We start from the raw sequence: 18,547 nt of genomic DNA, 5'->3' as shown, positions 1-18,547 counted from the left end.
TTCTTTCAAATATCTATTCGGATTTAAAAAGTGGATTTCAAATGCTCCTTTTAAAGTCGGCAACTTTAAAACTATTTGCAACTTTAAACCGATTTTGGTCATCGTTGTTGTTTGTTTTAATTTCTTATTGAACCTGATTGGGATTTACTACCTCAATTACTGCAGACAATGCAGATGGACACTGAAATCTGCAATAAATACAGTGTGTGTGTGGGGGGGCTGCCTGTAGTATCCGCTCAGACTCCTGAGGAGACCCTCCAAACCTTTCCTAGGTCTAATCCCTCCCTCCATTCGTGCGACACACGATCACAGGCTGAGTGACAGGGCACAATCTGTGGGGCAGGGGCTGGTGGGGCTGTGGGGATTCCAGAATGTTGCAGTGAAGATTCTACATTCAAGTACTCTAATTGATTAATGAATCTGGACCTAATGGAGGAGCTGTGCACCACATAGAAAGCCAAAAAATACAATAAAAAGGAAGATATCTCTCATTTATATTCTCTACTGTAAAAGTAATGTAAAAGGAATAGAGTGTATTATTTATGTTTTGGGTGTGTTTTATTTGATTGAGAGAACAAAATCTTGCAATCACTCATCCAATCTCACGCAGACACACACTTCCAACTCTCTCACAGAAACAGCCCGGCCAAAACAAACAACCCAAAGAAATCCACACAAACAGTTCTAGAAACCAAGACTTTTATTACTGAAAAACAACTGCGACCGTTCAGATTGATGCTTCGGTAATCGGCCTCGGGTCACAGGCAGACCTCGTGACAGGCAGCACCGCGCGGCTCGAGAGACTGGCGCCTCGGATGGTTGAACCCAGAGCGCGGCAAAGTTCAAAGGCCAAGGAGGGGTTGGCCACACTTGCACAGGACGCACACCCGTTTTAACGCACCCGTCGCATCCCGACCCCACGTCGCAACAAAGATCCGCAGCTCAGTTCCTTCAGTTCATAACTACTGTGCGTCTGTTGAAGTGTGATTGAACCGAACAAAGACACACACAAGCTACACAACAACTTCTCACACACACTAGCTCTTAAAACAGTGTCTGTCACCCTCTAGGGGCTGAATCAGTGTCTCAACACATACAACATACAACCGCAGTTTAATAAAAACGGTATTTATTAAATTGAATGAATCACCGAATGGGTTTAATAATTCCTGTGCAAGGTGTGTGTACATTTACACACACAAACACACACAGACAAGTCTTATTCATATATTAATTTAATGACAGCATTAAAAGTGAGAGAGATGCAAAGTTATACAGTATATATGCCGTGCCAATCAAGCACCTTGAGTTTATTTACAGAGTTGCTGTACAAAGCAGGGTCACGCACTGATACTGCAGGCGTCGTTGAGGGGCGGGAGGCGTTACACATCCCACCGGTATAAACACCCGAAATCTCACACCACCCAAGACAGGGGCCCTCACGTGGGGCGACACAGGGACCGGGGGCCCCAGGGAGGTCCGGACTGTGACGGACATTCGTAGTGATAAAGAGTCAGCCGTATTAAAGGGGACGGGGCCAACAATACATTTCCCCTGATCTTGCCGGTTGATGCAGGGGAATCCCGGATAAGGGGGCGGGGTCAGGGGAAATGCATCAACGGCCCCACCCCCTTCTCCGGGATTCCCCTGCATCAACCGTCAAGACAAGTACAGACTGTGCAAAAGGCGCTACACCGTCAACGTCCGCTGCCAGGCTGAAGTGTCTCTGAATGGAGCGCTACGGGAGCAACTCAGCTCTCAGAACATAATAAAAACAATATAAATGAATCATTCAAAAAAATAAACAAAACAAAGACAAGCTTTCAGTCAGTGATGGGCAGTTAGTGTCCGATTGTTATTCCCCCACGGCAGTCAGAGAGGACAAGTCTGGCTGTTAAGGGGGACCAGTGGAGGGGATTTAATGTTTCCAAGTTGGTCCGAAGGGGGCGGGGCACCAGTCTGACTGTGTTACTAAGGGAGGGCAGAGACTGACAGTGAAACTACCTGGATTTAGAGAAATATTCAACGGAAGAAGCACGGAATGAGACACGCACACACGCCGGGATACACACGCACACATACACGTAGGGACACGCACAGAGACACACACATGCAGGGACACGCACAGAGACACACACGCACATACACACACACACACACAGGGACACAGTGAGGCATGCACTACAGTCTGGTTGCGGCCGGCGTCCCTTTTCTTTCCTACGCTTTTAAAACAAGAACAAAAATCCGATCGTCTTCAATAACCCGACTGGGTGGCCAGACGACTGACTGACAGACTGTCCAACCGACCGATCGATTCCCAGATGGATAGAGGGACAGAGGGACAGACTGGCTGGTGTCCTCAGGGCTTGAGCTTCAGCCAGGGGTGCAGGATGGTGAGGATGGACAGCAGGGAGGATGCCAGGCCGCAGGCGCCCACGAAGCCCCGGCTGCTCTTATACAGGCCCAGGCCGTCCAGCGGGATGAAGATGTCGCACAGGTTCTTGGCCAGGTCCAGCAGCAGGGGCGGGTTGGCGCGCAACACGCGGGCCACAAGCAGAAGCTCTCGCTTCAGACGCTCGGGGAGGGTGCTGGCGGGGTAGGGTCCGGAGGGGGAGGACACGGCGAAGACCCCGGGCGCGTCTCCGTTTTCCGGGGACGCGCTGCCGCCGGCCCCCCAGCCACCCTTGCCACCCCGGCGCTCTCGCTCCACCAGGAGGTTGATCTCGTAGGCGTCCCGGCTCAGGCTGACGATCAGGGCGAAGAGGAAGTACCTGCGGGGAGAGGACGGGGAGGAGAAGCCACAATTAAAGACAGTCCGGACCCTCCCTCTCTCCAACCCTTTACCTCCCTACTCCCTCTCTCCCTCTCTTCCACCCCTTCACCTCCCTACTCCCCCTCTGCCACACACACGCACCTGTAAGACCTCTGGCTCCACTTGTACTGGTCCAGGTAAGGCAGCAGGCCCGTGCGTCCGGCCCACAGCACGTTGTCGCAGGCATAGTAGAGTGCGCGGTTCAGGTGCGCCACGGTGATGCACAGGCGTAGCACGCAGTCCGACAGGTGGATCGCCCGCTGCGCCGCCACCACAGCCTCCACCGAGCTGCCCAGACGCATCACTGCGGCGAGAGAGACACGGGCAGGGGTTAATTAAGCGTGTGTGTGTGTGTGTACAAATACATACATAATCTGCACTACGACGGATATACTCACACTTCCTCCCGTGGCTCAGGTGCGTCTCTAGGGCCTTGATCTTGGCCAGCAGTTCAGCAGTGGCCCCGGACTTCTTCAGCGTGTGGCCCAGCAGCACACAAGCATACTGCGCAGCTCTGTGGGGGAGAGACACACATGGTAAATACACACACATGCATGATGAAGAGACACAGACTAAAGACACAAACACACACACATGCACGATAAAGATGCACATGGAGTAAAAACACATGCAGTAAAGACACACACACAGAAAAAACACAGTAAACACATACACGATGTACGCACACAGAGAAAAAGACACAGTAAACATACACAAATGCATGATAAAGTAAAACACATACAGTAAAGACACACACACAAAGTAAACACACACATACAGTAGAGAGAGTAAAGACAGTAAAGGCACACATACACGACAGAGACAAAGTAAAGACACATACACAAGTAAAGACAGAGTAAAGACATACAGTAAAGACACATTCACAATGACACACACACAAAATACCACGCCACACTACTGTACAGAACAAGTCAAGAGAATAAGCAAAGAAAAATTCAAACATCACAATACAGCACACACCACAGTGACAGTGAAGAGTCCAGCAGGGCTCAGGCACACACAAACACACACAAACAGCCCAGCGGGACCTGGTACAGGAAACACAAAACAATCACGACCACACAAACGAGAGTTGCCACAATGAACGGGCAAGCCCACATGCTGTGCAAAACACAACCGCTGTAAAGACTACGACAATGACCACAATACTATACCAAAACACACAAAAAGGGGGCACAAAACTGTAGGGAAATATTTCACCATCTTTTCGTTCGTTAGTTATGTTTTCAAATCCATCACAGTTCAACTGACATGTATTGATCCTAGGAATCAGATATTGCCTGTAGAGCGCAAAGGAAACCCCCAGCCTTCCCTGTAACACAACGCAACCCGTTTACCTGATCCTCCCGGGAGGACACACGTGCCTGAGGACCCTCCTGCACAGCACCACGGAGGAGAGCACGATCTTCATGGTCAATACAGGTCTGCGGTCGTGTGCCAAACTCTCCTGCATTTATACCCTGACTTTTAATGCCATCAGCTTCCCTCCTCCCAGGCGGACCTGTTTTGGGCTGCCCGTCTTCATCATCAACCACCCTGGAACGCCAAGGCCTGGACATTGTTCCCATCCCTCAGACCAGTCACACCTCACAGTCCAGGAGCTGGCCTTGTTTGCACCTCACTGCCCGGATTAAAGGCCGCTAACGATCCTGTACTGACTAATCACCCGAAAGCAGTGCCTTGATCACCACAGCCCGGCACTTCCATTGTTGTGATAAAGGTCCGCAGACAGAGGAGGTTCTGACCCTAAATGTCATTGTAAGCCTACTCAAGAGGAAAATACTTTTTATTCCCCTGTTATATTGATCTTATTTTGATCATTTGTAGGCCATTGTGGTTTTGTTTTAGTGTTCAGTGTTGTTATGGCAGGATGGGACGTGCTGATCGTTGTGATGTGATCATCGTTAAAGCCACACAGTCAACCTCCAACACAACACGACTGAAAGACATGGCTGGAACACTTAAACACAAACAAAACATTGCAACCAAGTCTTACCCATCATTCTTTCAAATATCTATTCGGATTTAAAAAGTGGATTTCAAATGCTCCTTTTAAAGTCGGCAACTTTAAAACTATTTGCAACTTTAAACCGATTTTGGTCATCGTTGTTGTTTGTTTTAATTTCTTATTGAACCTGATTGGGATTTACTACCTCAATTACTGCAGACAATGCAGATGGACACTGAAATCTGCAATAAATACAGTGTGTGTGGGGGGGGGCTGCCTGTAGTATCCGCTCAGACTCCTGAGGAGACCCTCCAAACCTTTCCTAGGTCTAATCCCTCCCTCCATTCGTGCGACACACGATCACAGGCTGAGTGACAGGGCACAATCTGTGGGGCAGGGGCTGGTGGGGCTGTGGGGATTCCAGAATGTTGCAGTGAAGATTCTACATTCAAGTACTCTAATTGATTAATGAATCTGGACCTAATGGAGGAGCTGTGCACCACATAGAAAGCCAAAAAATACAATAAAAAGGAAGATATCTCTCATTTATATTCTCTACTGTAAAAGTAATGTTGTCTACAAGTATTCTACTGTACTGAGCTTCTGCAGGCTGTACAAAGCTCACACTGTCACAAGGGTGTCCGCACTCGATTGATAATTTGTGTTATTATTACACATCCTTGCCCCCGGGGTGACATATGACCGCGAATCCTTCACTCAACAACACCACAAAAAACATACACATCTGTTTATCCCTTTTCTTTTAATTCACCCCTCCACTCATGTGTTCATCCGAGCGCATGTCTCCGTTTGCGATGCGTAAGAGCCGAGGGCCCCTCAGGAATGGAGGAGACACGCATCACATGCCTCGGGACACGGTTCGACACGCAGCCACACACAATACAAAACCTCCTGGGAATCCACTTTGCAGAATCACTGCAGCCAATCAATTTCATTTAATTACCAGAGCTTCTGAAAATGATTTAGCTTTGAGGAATTAATTCATGTTTTGCACTAAAAGGAAGTTTAGTGACGAAGATAGGGTGATGTCTTGGCCTGTCACTGAACTTCCACTTGGGCTTCCGTGAAGGGTGTGGCTGCGTTCCCAGAACGTCCCAACTGAATCAGGCCTTTGTGGGGGTCTGGGTTGGGGCATAAAATGGTGTAGAAAATCTATTGATGCAACATAATGGTGTGTAGTGTCTAGTCTCAGTCTGGCCCTGCAGTGCAGCAGCACAGTTCACAATAAAACAGTGTGAACATCATTTAGGACGGGTGTTCAGCTAATTCTGCAGCGTCTCGTCCCTGAGCACCAGCTAACTGGACACAAGACACCATCCTGTGACACACAGCACACTGGACACTGAACATGGGTCACCCATCCCCAGAGACACAGCACACTCGACACAGAACATCCATCCCTAAAGAGAGACAGCACACTGGACACAGAACACCCATCCCTACAGACACACAGCGCACTGGACACTGGACATGGGTCACCCATCCCTAGAGATACACATCCCGAGAGACACAGCGCAATGGACAGAGGACAAACATCCGGAGACACAGCGGACTGGGCACTGGACACCCATCCTGAGAGACACAGCATACTGGACACTGGACACCCATTCCTAGAGACACAGTGCTCTGCCTGTATACTGTATTAACACTGTTCATAGACTTACACTAACTCACACTGTATCAGACACTATAGCTCCTGCATTGTGCAAGGGCTACACTATCCAGACGCACCCTACACCCGAGCTAAACAAAACGTAATTTCCACGTGCACACACAGTATTTTAAAGTCTACCTGTTTATTATTATTATTATTATTATTATTATTAGATATGAACTTGGAAAACTAGAAGTATATTTGCAAACCTGTACTACAGAAAAATCGCTTTGCAGAATAAAAGAACGGAGAGACAGAGGGGACAAAAAGGTTGTCCTTCTACGTCTTTCACAAGAACGCAGATCATTTTAATTCAGGGTTTCATTTTATTATATTATTTTAACTGTAGTGGCTACACAGTGGGATTCTCTACCTGAAAACCCGCTCTTTGGCCTGGCTCTGGGCGCTGAACCGCACCCACGACTCCATCACTGCGGCCCGGGATGACGGCCAACTCCACTCCCCGGTCTCAGCGCGGCCTAGCCTCCACGGGCACTCAACGGTCGGTCTCCGCGCCGGCCTGGCTCGACCGAGGCGTGCTGAAAGGTCGAGCGGGCGGGGATATAAACCAGACCGAAGGGGGACAACGGGTCAGCCGGGCTCCGGTTTCGAGCTACCTATGTCGGGCCACCTGTCACTACAAGCCTGGAGAGTTGGTTTGAACTTTGATGTACACAATGACGGAGCATGCCGAGGGACAAACATTAGAAGTGCGTTGCCACTTTACCAGAACGCTTTTCGGGGACAGTGGCGTGCCATTGTGAACGTTGGTGTACACAATGACGGAGCACGCAGAGGGACAAACATCAGCAGTGCGATGTCACATTACCAGAGCGTTTTTCGGGGTCAGTGGCATGCCTAGTAAGTTGAAACTGATATGTTTAATTAAAGTAAAGATATATGGTTGTTTTTGCCCATTTAAATCCAGAAATACTTGCATACAGTTAAATGTTTCCATCTAAAACTACAGTCTACGTGTATCTGCATACTTATATTTGTCTCTATGATCATTCAATTATTTTTTAATTGTCACGGCTCATTACAGCGTTAAGTATGTTTTTAAAACGTAAAACAACCTCCGTCAGAGTGCATTGGACGCTACTGTACTCCATATTCCCAGTGGGATCCGGGTGCGATGCCATGCTTGTCCACAAGGGGGCGGAACTTCCCCTACCGTCAGGGAACATATTATTTTATTTTTAATTGCATCTTTAGTTGATCATTGTTCTAGTCGATCTCAATCACGATTCATTCATGCATTCATACAATCATTCAATAATAATAATAATAATAATAATAATAATAATAATAATAATAATAATAGCAACTGGATTGTAAAGTGTCTGAAGATGCTTGGTCTGCATGTGACAATACTTTGCACGATATATTATCGGACATTGGATCATTTGTATGGCTGTATTTTAATATCAGTAATAGTTTGTAGTAGTAGTATAGTTTAGAAGTAGTTTGCATCAGTAATACAAGGCAATGTAAAACCTTAGTAGGTTAGTAGCTGTAGTATAATGGCTGATAAGTTACTTTTCATTATATGAAAGTTAGTATATGTGAGTATTATTATTTTTACATCTACTACTACTACTACTACTACTACTACTATTATTATAGAACTGATAATACAATTTGCAGCCAAAGAATATTTAAAAAACAAGTATATTTCCCCCCCTAACGAAACCTGCCTCTTATCAACAATCTTTTGTTTTCAATGTCCCGCTCAAACCTATGTTGTAACATTGTCATAACACCAAACAGTAACAATTTCCTGGTTTGGATTGTGTTTTTACATTTTGCACTCATTAACATGACCCATCTGCATCCCATTATCAGCTACAGCCAACAATGTCTTCAATGTCTGAGAAGTTGTGTGTGAAACAAGTTGGGCAGTAGTGATGGTGACTGACCCATCGATTACCCACATGACACATGACTCTTGGTAGTGGAAGCCAGTGGTCCCATCCATCCATCCATCTTTGAAACTGCTTATCCTGGTGAGGGTTGCAGGAAAGCTGGAGCTCATCCCGGCAGGCATAGGGCACAAGGCAGGAATACACACAGGACGTGACACCAGGCACAGACAGACACACACACAGGGCAATTTGGACAGGCCAATTCACCTAAGCCAGAGGAAGGAAACCAGACTGCGAGAAAACGCAAGCTCCACAGACAGGCACTGCGAGCCGGGACTCAAACCCAGGACCCCTGGAGCTCTGAGGCAGTAGTGCTAACCACTGTGCCACTGTGCCGCTGTGCCGCCCCCCAATGGTCCCAGTCAACAACAATACCACAGTCCTGTGAGTTACTGGTTGTAAGTTTGGGGGGTTTTGAAGATAGTGAGAAAACACTGAGAATAAGAATAATAGTGTGTGTATGTGTGTGAATTATTATTATTGGGTAAACTGTCAAGAGATTAGTTTGGGCCTTGATTTCCACCCACAACCCAGATCAGCTGTTCAGTTTGTGTGTGTGAGAGAGAAAGAGAGTGTGAGTGTGTGTGTGTGTGTGAGAGTGAGAGAGAGAAAGAAAGTGTGTGTGTGTCATATTCAACTTCCACAAGAAAACCAACAACGTTGAAAGAAACACAAAGAGAGAAATTCAACCCTTTTATTTAACTCATTAACACAAAATAAATTAGGGGAAAAACACAATTACAGACACATACAAACAGACAGACAAAGTGGGAACTGGGTTCTATAATATGGCCCCTTATGAAAAACAACGCAGGCTTTAGTGCTTACAGTAAAGAGAGTGGGGGGGCATTCGCACTGTGGACTATACTGCACTGTACTGTAGTATACTGCACTGTACTGTAATATACTGCACTTTACTGTGTTATACTGCGCCGTACTGTATTATAGTGCACTGTCCTATACTGTACTGACCTAAACTATGCTACACTACACTCTATTCTTTTGGTATCTGTCCTCCGTCCTCCTGACATCATTTCCTTTCTTTATTCAGAAAAAAAAACCGACAACAAAAAATCATGCCCAAACACCAGTTAAAGGGGAGGATGAGGAACAGAACAGGGACAGGTGTTATCTGTTAAGGCAAGTTTAAAGGGGAGGTCAGTGAGCCCCCTTCTCCCCGAATCCCCTCCCTCTCTCTCTCTCTCTCCTCCCCTTCTCTATCACTTCATTTCCCGTTTCCTGCCTCAAAATCTCAGAAGCACCGGACTGTCTCTCTCTGCTTCACCCCCTTACCTGTCATTTTCTCAGTTTCTTCTCTTTCCTCTCTCTCTCTCTCTCTCTCTCTCCCACTTTCTCTTGGTCCCTCTCTCCTGCCATCACTCACTTTCTCTGACTTTCCTGGTCTCTGCAGATCTTCAAATCCCCCCACCCCCAGGTTCTCTCCTCTCTCTCTCCTCCCCCGCATCCCCCTCTCCCTCTCCCTCTCCTCCATCCCCCACTCCCTCAGTGCTGGGGGTGTTTTTTCCTGCGGAAGGGCGCTCGGAGGCGTGTCCAGAGGGAGGCGTGGCCCCGGGTCTTGCTGTCCCCTGATTGGGCGGCTTCGTTCTCGCGGCGTCGGATCTGGCGCACCAGGGCGGCGAAGACCTCGTCGATGTTGTGCCGGTAGGCGGCCGACGTCTCGAAAAACGGGCACTGGAACTCCCTCGCCAGGCTCTTGCCCTCCTCTATTGACACCTGCTGGACAGGAGGACTCACTGCAGCTCACTGAACACACACTGTCACACACCCAGAGACACACGCTGAGACACACTGTCACACACCCAGAGACACACGCTGTCACACACTGTCACACACCCAGAGACACACGCTGTCACACACTGTCACACACCCAGAGACACACACTGTCACACACCCAGAGACACACGCTGTCACACACTGTCACACACCCAGAGACACACGCTGTCACACACTGTCACACACCCAGAGACACACACTGTCACACACCCAGAGACACACGCTGTCACACACTGTCACACACCCAGAGACACACGCTGTCACACACTGTCACACACCCAGAGACACACACTGTCACACACCCAGAGACACACGCTGTCACACACTGTCACACACCCAGAGACACACGCTGTCACACACTGTCACACACCCAGAGACACACGCTGTCACACACCCGGAGACACACGCTGTCACACACCCAGAGACACACGCTGTCACACACTGTCACACACCCAGAGACACACGCTGTCACACACTGTCACACACCCAGAGACACACGCTGTCACACACTGTCACACACCCAGAGACACACGCTGTCACACACTGTCACACACCCGGAGACACACGCTGTCACACACCCAGAGACACACGCTGTCACACACCCGGAGACACACGCTGTCACACACCCAGAGACACACGCTGTCACACACCCAGAGACACACGGTGAGACACACGCTGTCACACACCCAGAGACACACGCTGTCACACACCCGGAGACACACGCTGTCACACACCCGGAGACACACGCTATCACACACCCGGAGACACACGCTGAAACACATGCTGTCACACACCCAGAGACACACGCTGAGACACATGCTGAGACACATGCTGTCACACACCCAGAGACACATGCTGAGACACATGCTGTCACACACCCGGAGACACACGCTGTCACACACCCGGAGACACACGCTGAAACACATGCTGTCACACACCCAGAGACACACGCTGAGACACATGCTGAGACACATGCTGTCACACACCCAGAGACACACGCTGTCACACACCCAGAGACACACGCTGTCACACACCCGGAGACACACGCTGAAACACATGCTGTCACACACCCAGAGACACACGCTGAGACACATGCTGAGACACATGCTGTCACACACCCAGAGACACATGCTGTCACACACCCAGAGACACACGCTGTCACACACCCAGAGACACACGCTGTCACACACCCGGAGACACACGCTGAAACACATGCTGTCACACACCCAGAGACACACGCTGAGACACATGCTGAGACACATGCTGTCACACACCCAGAGACACATGCTGTCACACACCCAGAGACACACGCTGTCACACACCCAGAGACACACGCTGTCACACACCCAGAGACACACGCTGTCACACACCCGGAGACACACGCTGAAACACATGCTGTCACACACCCAGAGACACACGCTGAGACACATGCTGAGACACACGCTGTCACACACCCGGAGACACACGCTGTCACACACCCGGAGACACACGCTGAAACACATGCTGTCACACACCCAGAGACACACGCTGAGACACATGCTGAGACACATGCTGTCACACACCCAGAGACACACGCTGTCACACACCCAGAGACACACGCTGTCACACACCCGGAGACACACGCTGAAACACATGCTGTCACACACCCAGAGACACACGCTGAGACACATGCTGAGACACATGCTGTCACACACCCAGAGACACATGCTGAGACACATGCTGTCACACACCCGGAGACACACGCTGTCACACACCCGGAGACACACGCTGAAACACATGCTGTCACACACCCAGAGACACACGCTGAGACACATGCTGAGACACATGCTGTCACACACCCAGAGACACACGCTGTCACACACCCAGAGACACACGCTGTCACACACCCGGAGACACACGCTGTCACACACCCGGAGACACACGCTGAAACACATGCTGTCACACACCCAGAGACACACGCTGAGACACACGCTGTCACACACCCAGAGACACACGCTGAGACACACGCTATCACACACCCAGAGACACACGCTGAGACACATGCTGTCACACACCCAGAGACACACGCTGAGACACATGCTGAGACACATGCTGTCACACACCCAGAGACACATGCTGAGACACATGCTGTCACACACCCGGAGACACACGCTGTCACACACCCGGAGACACACGCTGAAACACATGCTGTCACACACCCAGAGACACACGCTGAGACACATGCTGAGACACATGCTGTCACACACCCAGAGACACACGCTGTCACACACCCAGAGACACACGCTGTCACACACCCGGAGACACACGCTGAAACACATGCTGTCACACACCCAGAGACACACGCTGAGACACATGCTGAGACACATGCTGTCACACACCCAGAGACACATGCTGAGACACATGCTGTCACACACCCAGAGACACACGTTGTCACACACCCAGAGACACACGCTGAGACACACGCTGTCACACACCCAGAGACACACGCTGTCACACACCCGGAGACACACGCTGAAACACATGCTGTCACACACCCAGAGACACACGCTGAGACACATGCTGAGACACACGCTGTCACACACCCGGAGACACACGCTGTCACACACCCGGAGACACACGCTGAAACACATGCTGTCACACACCCAGAGACACACGCTGAGACACATGCTGAGACACATGCTGTCACACACCCAGAGACACATGCTGAGACACACGCTGTCACACACCCAGAGACACACGCTGAGACACACGCTATCACACACCCAGAGACACACGCTGTCACACACCCTGAGACACACGCTTCGAGATGCCGGCAGCCCCGCCCACCTGTCTCAGGTGCGCCAGGTCGGACTTGTTCCCGAGCAGCACGACGGGCGTGTGGGCGGAGTGGCGCACGCGCTGGATGAGCTGGTGGAACTGACGTGCCTCAGAGAAGCTGCGCCGGTCAGTGATGGAGTAGGAGATGAGGAAGCCCTCACCTGCGCGCATGTACTGGTCTCTCATCGCCGTGAACTCCGCCTGGGGGGATGGATGGAGGGTTAGTGAGTGTAGGTCTCTCTCTCTCTCTCTCTCTCTCTCTCTCTCTTTCTGTCTATGTCTCTGTCTACCTGTCCTGCAGTGTCCAGGATGTCCAGGTTGGCCGGTTCATCATCAATCCGAATCTGAGTCTTATAGGCGTCCTCTGGAACACAGCGTTAATACAACATTAACACGACACCAACACGACATAGCATTAACACACACACTAACAGCACACAACACCAACAACACACACACTACAACACGCTCTCTCACCGATGGTGGGGTCATGGTCCTCTGGGAATCTGTGGCTGATAAACTGCATGATGATAGCTGAGGAGAGAGGGAGAGAGGGAGAGCGAGGGAAAGGGAGAGAGTTTAAAAATTAAACTTTTAAGTAGGTAGTGAAGAACTCAGGTAGGGGATGGGGGAAGGGGGAAGAGGGAGGAAGAGAGAGCAAAGGAGAAAGAAAGGGAGATGCGCTCTCCCTCTGAATGACTCGCCCTGGGCTGGAGAATTGGCAAAACAGACAAAGAGAGAGAGAGAAAAGAGAGCGAGAGGAAGAGACAGAGGGAGGGATAGAGAGGGAGAAAGAGAGAGACAGATAGGGAGAGCAGAGAGAGAGCGAGGGAGAGGGAGAGCACACTGAGGGGAGAGCAGAGAGAGAGAGGGATAGAGAAAGTGAGGGAGAGGGAGGGAAAGGGAGAGCACAGAGAGAGGAGAATCGAGGGCAGAGGGAGAACTGAGGATACACAAGACAAGAATGGGGGGAGAGGAGAGAGGGGGACAGAGGGTGGGAAAGAGAGGAGGGGCAGGAGAGGGAATGACAGAGAGGAGAAAATAAAAGAGGGAGAGTGGAGAGAACAAGAGATACGCAATACAGAAAATGTTGTTCGTGTTGTCTGTTATTAATATTGTATTGTATGAACACATAACATCTATGTTGCTTAAATGCTTTGGCAACACTGAACCAGTCCTGACAGGCCAATAAAGCAATTTCATTTTGAATTTGAGTAAGAGAGAGCGAGAGAGAGAATATTTTGAACTATAAATATATTCGGACATGAAAACCACAAACACAACACATCACACCCCTTTAATCTACACTAAACGCATACACACACACACACACACACACCAATTTGCTCATAAGTAAACAACATACAGTACAACATTTAAATTCCCAAAACATGGGAGCACTCACCACTCTTGCCGACACCTCCCTCTCCCAGCATCACCAGTTTGTACTCTCGGGACGCCCCTGTCGCACCCCCCGGCCCCCGCAATGACTCCATCACACTGCTGGAGCCTGCAGACACACACACACACATACACACACACACACGCACACACATTGACACACACAGACAGACAGAATTACCATCATGAAAAAGGAGACAGAGAGTCAGACAGACACACAGAAAGACAGAGACAGACAAACACACACACACACACACACCGAGTCACACAGAGACACAAAGACGGGGGAAACATGGGAAGCAGAGCGAGAGAGAGAGAATTATTATTATTATTACCACCATTATTACTGCTATATTTACATCAGTACTATAATTATTACCAAAATCATTGTTAATATTATTATTATTATTATTATTATTACAGTTCTTTGGTCTTTACTATTGGGCGACAGTAAATCAGTAGGATTGTACTGCTGTGACACATTTCTGATACACTCAGTACAGCTGTATCGATTTATTTATAGTTTGTTCCTGTTTTATGAGTTCTGTAAAACGCTTAGATTGTTTTATGAAAAGCAGGATATAAATTAAAAGTATCTTTATTATGGTTGTAATTATTATGACTACAATAATTAAATGCTATACATGGTGCCTCTTCTTAACCCTGTTCTCTGGTCAGACCACCAAACACACACACACTGTGCAGAGAGCAGTGCAGTGTAGGAAGAGGAAGTATCTAATTTTAGTGCAACAGTGAGAGTGTGTGTGTGTGTGTGTGTGTGTGTGTGTGTGTGTGTGTGTGTGTGTGCCTGAATTGTCAGGTGGTCTGACATGTGATCAATTATAATTATTATTATAGCCCTGGTCCTACAGAGACACAGTCCAGTGCAGCAGGGTCTCCAGTACCTGTATGCCACCCCACTCTCACCTCCACTTCACAGCTTCAACCTCGCTTTGCAAAACATAATGTCCGGATTTGCATGCGGGACAAAACCCATGGTTTGCATGGAATGATGACTGTCATGATGACTTCATCTGTTTGAAAAGATTAACGACTTAAACTCTATCTTATGTGAGATGTAAACAAGCACTTTATTTATACAACGCGTCCGTATGTCAAGCCCACTTTCATACAAGGGCGGGATGCAACACGGTCCCGCAGCTTCCCCGTCTCCTAGCCGCCCTGCCGCGCCGCGCTGAGTGCGACCTCGCTGGGCTGCCGAAGCAGGAGAACTCCCGGGCTCACGGGTACAGCTAGGCCCGGGGATTTGTATATTCATGGAAAGTTCAATTTCCAAGACAAATCAGACGACTAAACGTGGTAACACGACAAACTGTGTCTAGTGTGTATCGCCCTGCTTTCCATACTGACATTTACATAAAAAATACAAAACATATACACACAATTGAACTTTGGAAATAACGAGAATGAACCGCTGATATTTGTTGTTTCATGAAGTACAAAGCATGCATGACTATTACACTTCGCTACCCAGCACTACAATCACATCAGCAGTGTTATATATGTGCCAACGCTACAGTAGCGACAATACATCGATCACAACAGTGATGCCAACACGGGGGGATGTGCCCGGACCCTGTGCCCAAACCCTGCCAACCCGGACCCTGTGCCCAAACCCTGCCAACCCGGACCCTGTGCCCAAACCCTGCACACCCGAGTGATGCCAACCCGGGGACATGTGCCCGAACCCTGCCCACACATGTCCTGAACACGGCGTTTTTAAAAGCCCGGGCTCATCTCGGCCACTGCACGTACTAGTATTATACACACACTTAAATAACAAGCACAGAGTTGGTCGCAGTCGTCAACAGAAGAGCTAAAAGCTGCCTCCTCCCTCCCCTCCCACTGCCAGGCACAGTTAATTAGCGGACGTGTTACTAATTACGGAATCAGGCGGCGCGCAGGCGCAGGAGTACGAGTGTGGACAGCACTTTGCAGCGGAGCATGTCTCAATCCGCTCACCAATGAGAATAATACTGGCATTAATGTCGCTGCCTCTCCCGCGCCCTCTCTCTGAAACTTCCGTGTCCAAATCCGCCCAAGACGAGCAGCGATCGCAGACACGCACACACGCCAATGGGCAACCGGGTCTCACCGGTGTCAGTGTCCGCGGCGCTGCATGCTGCGGGTCGGGGTTTGCGGTGGTTATAATCCGGACGCGGAGCTCCGTCCCGCACCAACTCCACTCCGCGGCTCCCACTGTAAACACGGCGCGGCCTGCCACTCTTACCGGCGGCTCCGGGTCCTAGTGGCCGTGGCCTGTCTCCTCTGAGCTGCGGCGTCGTGTTGTTGTTTTTCCCCTCCCTTGTCCCCCCCCCCCCTCTCTCTCTCTCTCTCTCTCTCTCTCTCTCTCTCTCAGTTACTCTGAAGATGCTCGAATAGGCTGATGCAGAATAAGCCGGCGTAGATGTCAAAGAGGAGTCCGGGGGCAGAAGCCATTTTGGTTGTTTTTGAGGAAGCTCAGACAAAAGCCAGACCCGCGCAGAGGGAAACGAAAGCGCGCAGCTGCTCAGGGTTGGAAGAAAGTGTTTCAGATGCACAGCGCACTTTTTCTGCAGTTTTGGGATGCGGTTCTAGGGGGCACGGTTGGGTATCTCCGTGTATGCAAATCAGACTGAAACACACACTGACATATTGGAACAATGGCTTTTACTGTTTTGCCTTGCATCAGGGACAAATGAATCACTGAACCCATATATTTACAATGCAATCACCGACTTTTATGCTCTGTTTTCGGTGATGTGTTTATAACGCACTGCGCGCATTTAAGCACGCAAGTCTGGTTTTATACCCCCCCCCCACCGCACTTTGACGTCACTAGCGTCGCTTGCGTCGGCGCTGATTGCGCTTGTTGGGATTTGTCGTGTGTGGTGCCCATTTGTCCCCAGCTGTGTTGCACTCCGAGAGAGAGCAGTCCCAGTCCTGCCCGGAGAGTTGACCAGCTCGATATCACTGGCAGCCCAGTATCCAGCTGGCGTCCACAGCCTGAGGGCCACAGTGGCCCCTGACTCACAAACACAGGAGAGACTCCTGTAGAGAGAACATATCTGTGATATTAATGTTCATATTGTTTAGTCCAGGTAAAAGAGTAACTATTCTCATTTTTATTATGATTGGTATTATGCATATTGATTAATTTACGTTTAGTTATATGTATTAATCTGTTTATTGTCATTACATTTTGGGACATAAATAGATGTGTGGTACATGTGTCAGTACGTGTGAAACTGTTTGACACTTGTCAGCAGTGCTCTGGCAATACTTATGCTGGTCATGCCAAAAAAAGTAATTTGAATTTGAAAGCAAGAGAGAGAGAGAGAGAGAGAGAGAGAGAGAGGGAGGGAGGACAGTAAAACACATGACTGAGCAGCTGACAGAACTGCAAACAGCAGCATTTTTCTGTTTTAGATCCACCCTTCCTTTAGTATATGTGTTTGTGTATATATATATATATATATATATATATATATATATATATATATATGTACACACAGAAGTTGATATAAACAGACTGATGATTATTAGAGAGGGAGAGGGAGAGAGAGGGGGGTGAGAGATCCTTACTTATTAGAAGGAGACGGGGGAGACCGCAGTGGTGTATCAGTCTTTATTTGCACGTTCAATGTGTGTTAACAAATTCAACATACAAGTTAGCATTAGTGTAATATATTAGCATAGACTTTATGACATTATGCAGTTTAAACACAGTTCGGGATTCATCATTTATTATCTCCACATAAACGTTATTTACGTTGAATTATCATCGATATCAATTCGGTATTCATTTACTCTTTTAGCATTAATAATAGTACAATTATTCTCATTTCTTTTCTTTTCCCCAGTTCAGGAATACAAGAGACCAGACATAAACGAAGTGAGAATCATCCGAGGGGGTAGTTTGAGTGGGTTGGGGGGGGCGCGGGGGGGTAGAGGTTAGACTCCATTGCCTCAAAATGACAAAAAAAACACAAAAAAAGTGTTTTAGTTTTATACAGCGAATTAGTGTTTGATTAACAGTACAGGAGAGGGAGACTACTGTAGGTACAGAGGGTGGAGGAGGGATGACATCACCACAAACGTGCCAGGGCGGCCTGTGGACTACTGTGCTGTAGTGTAGTGCAGTGTAGTATAGT

The 18,547-nt window shown here is 48.8% G+C and overlaps 3 protein-coding genes across 4 annotated transcripts in view; all 3 read right to left on the bottom strand.

Moving 5' to 3' along the window:
* Positions 1–682: 682 nt before the first annotated feature.
* pex11b (peroxisomal biogenesis factor 11 beta) lies at positions 683–7,156 on the bottom strand. Its single transcript, XM_066721294.1, has 4 exons — positions 6,830–7,156; positions 3,211–3,326; positions 2,915–3,116; positions 683–2,771 (listed from the first exon to the last, which is right to left on the bottom strand). The coding sequence occupies exons 1-4, from the start codon at positions 6,883–6,885 to the stop codon at positions 2,360–2,362; spliced, it is 786 nt and encodes a 261-aa protein (XP_066577391.1). The 5' UTR covers positions 6,886–7,156; the 3' UTR covers positions 683–2,359.
* Positions 7,157–9,061: 1,905 nt separating this feature from the next.
* On the bottom strand, positions 9,062–16,642 carry rit1 (Ras-like without CAAX 1). 2 transcript variants are annotated; one of them, XM_066721292.1, is made up of 6 exons: positions 16,510–16,642; positions 14,398–14,502; positions 13,470–13,526; positions 13,283–13,356; positions 13,002–13,193; positions 9,062–10,115 (listed from the first exon to the last, which is right to left on the bottom strand). In XM_066721292.1, exons 2-6 carry the CDS (start codon positions 14,486–14,488, stop codon positions 9,885–9,887), a joined length of 645 nt encoding a protein of 214 aa, XP_066577389.1. In that variant the 5' UTR covers positions 14,489–14,502; positions 16,510–16,642; the 3' UTR covers positions 9,062–9,884. The 2 variants fall into 2 exon arrangements, with proteins under 2 accessions (XP_066577389.1, XP_066577390.1); XM_066721293.1 differs by having other exon boundaries at positions 16,377–16,637.
* Positions 16,643–18,007: 1,365 nt separating this feature from the next.
* LOC136767491 (synaptotagmin-11) overlaps positions 18,008–18,547 on the bottom strand; it is a 20,669-nt gene continuing 20,129 nt past the window's right edge. Inside the window, exon 4 of the mRNA XM_066721291.1 lies at positions 18,008–18,547. This exon is cut by the window's right edge and continues 3,878 nt beyond it. The gene's annotated coding sequence lies outside the window, so the exon portion shown is untranslated.

Source organism: Amia ocellicauda, chromosome 14 (genome assembly GCF_036373705.1).
Source record: "Amia ocellicauda isolate fAmiCal2 chromosome 14, fAmiCal2.hap1, whole genome shotgun sequence".
Classification (NCBI taxonomy): Eukaryota; Metazoa; Chordata; class Actinopteri; order Amiiformes; family Amiidae; genus Amia; species Amia ocellicauda.
The sequence above is the reverse complement of the archived record's forward strand: the minus strand, read 5'-3'. Positions and strand labels throughout refer to the sequence as shown.

What these genes read in the sequence shown, in the direction of transcription:
- pex11b (XM_066721294.1), bottom strand. Translation starts at nt 6,885, where the DNA reads ATGGAGTCGTGGGTGCGGTTCAGCGCCCAGAGCCAGGCCAAAGAGCGG. An exon ending in GCCAAAGAGCGGGTTTTCAG is followed by an intron (nt 3,327 to 6,829) that starts GTAGAGAATCCC and finishes TCTCCCCCACAG; the next exon opens with AGCTGCGCAGTATGCTTGTG. An exon ending in CCTGAGCCACGGGAGGAAGT is followed by an intron (nt 3,117 to 3,210) that starts GTGAGTATATCC and finishes CTCTCGCCGCAG; the next exon opens with TGATGCGTCTGGGCAGCTCG.
- rit1 (XM_066721292.1), bottom strand. Translation starts at nt 14,488, where the DNA reads ATGGAGTCATTGCGGGGGCCGGGGGGTGCGACAGGGGCGTCCCGAGAG. An exon ending in GGGAGGTGTCGGCAAGAGTG is followed by an intron (nt 13,527 to 14,397) that starts GTGAGTGCTCCC and finishes CTCTCTCCTCAG; the next exon opens with CTATCATCATGCAGTTTATC. An exon ending in ACCTGGCGCACCTGAGACAG is followed by an intron (nt 10,116 to 13,001) that starts GTGGGCGGGGCT and finishes CCTGTCCAGCAG; the next exon opens with GTGTCAATAGAGGAGGGCAA.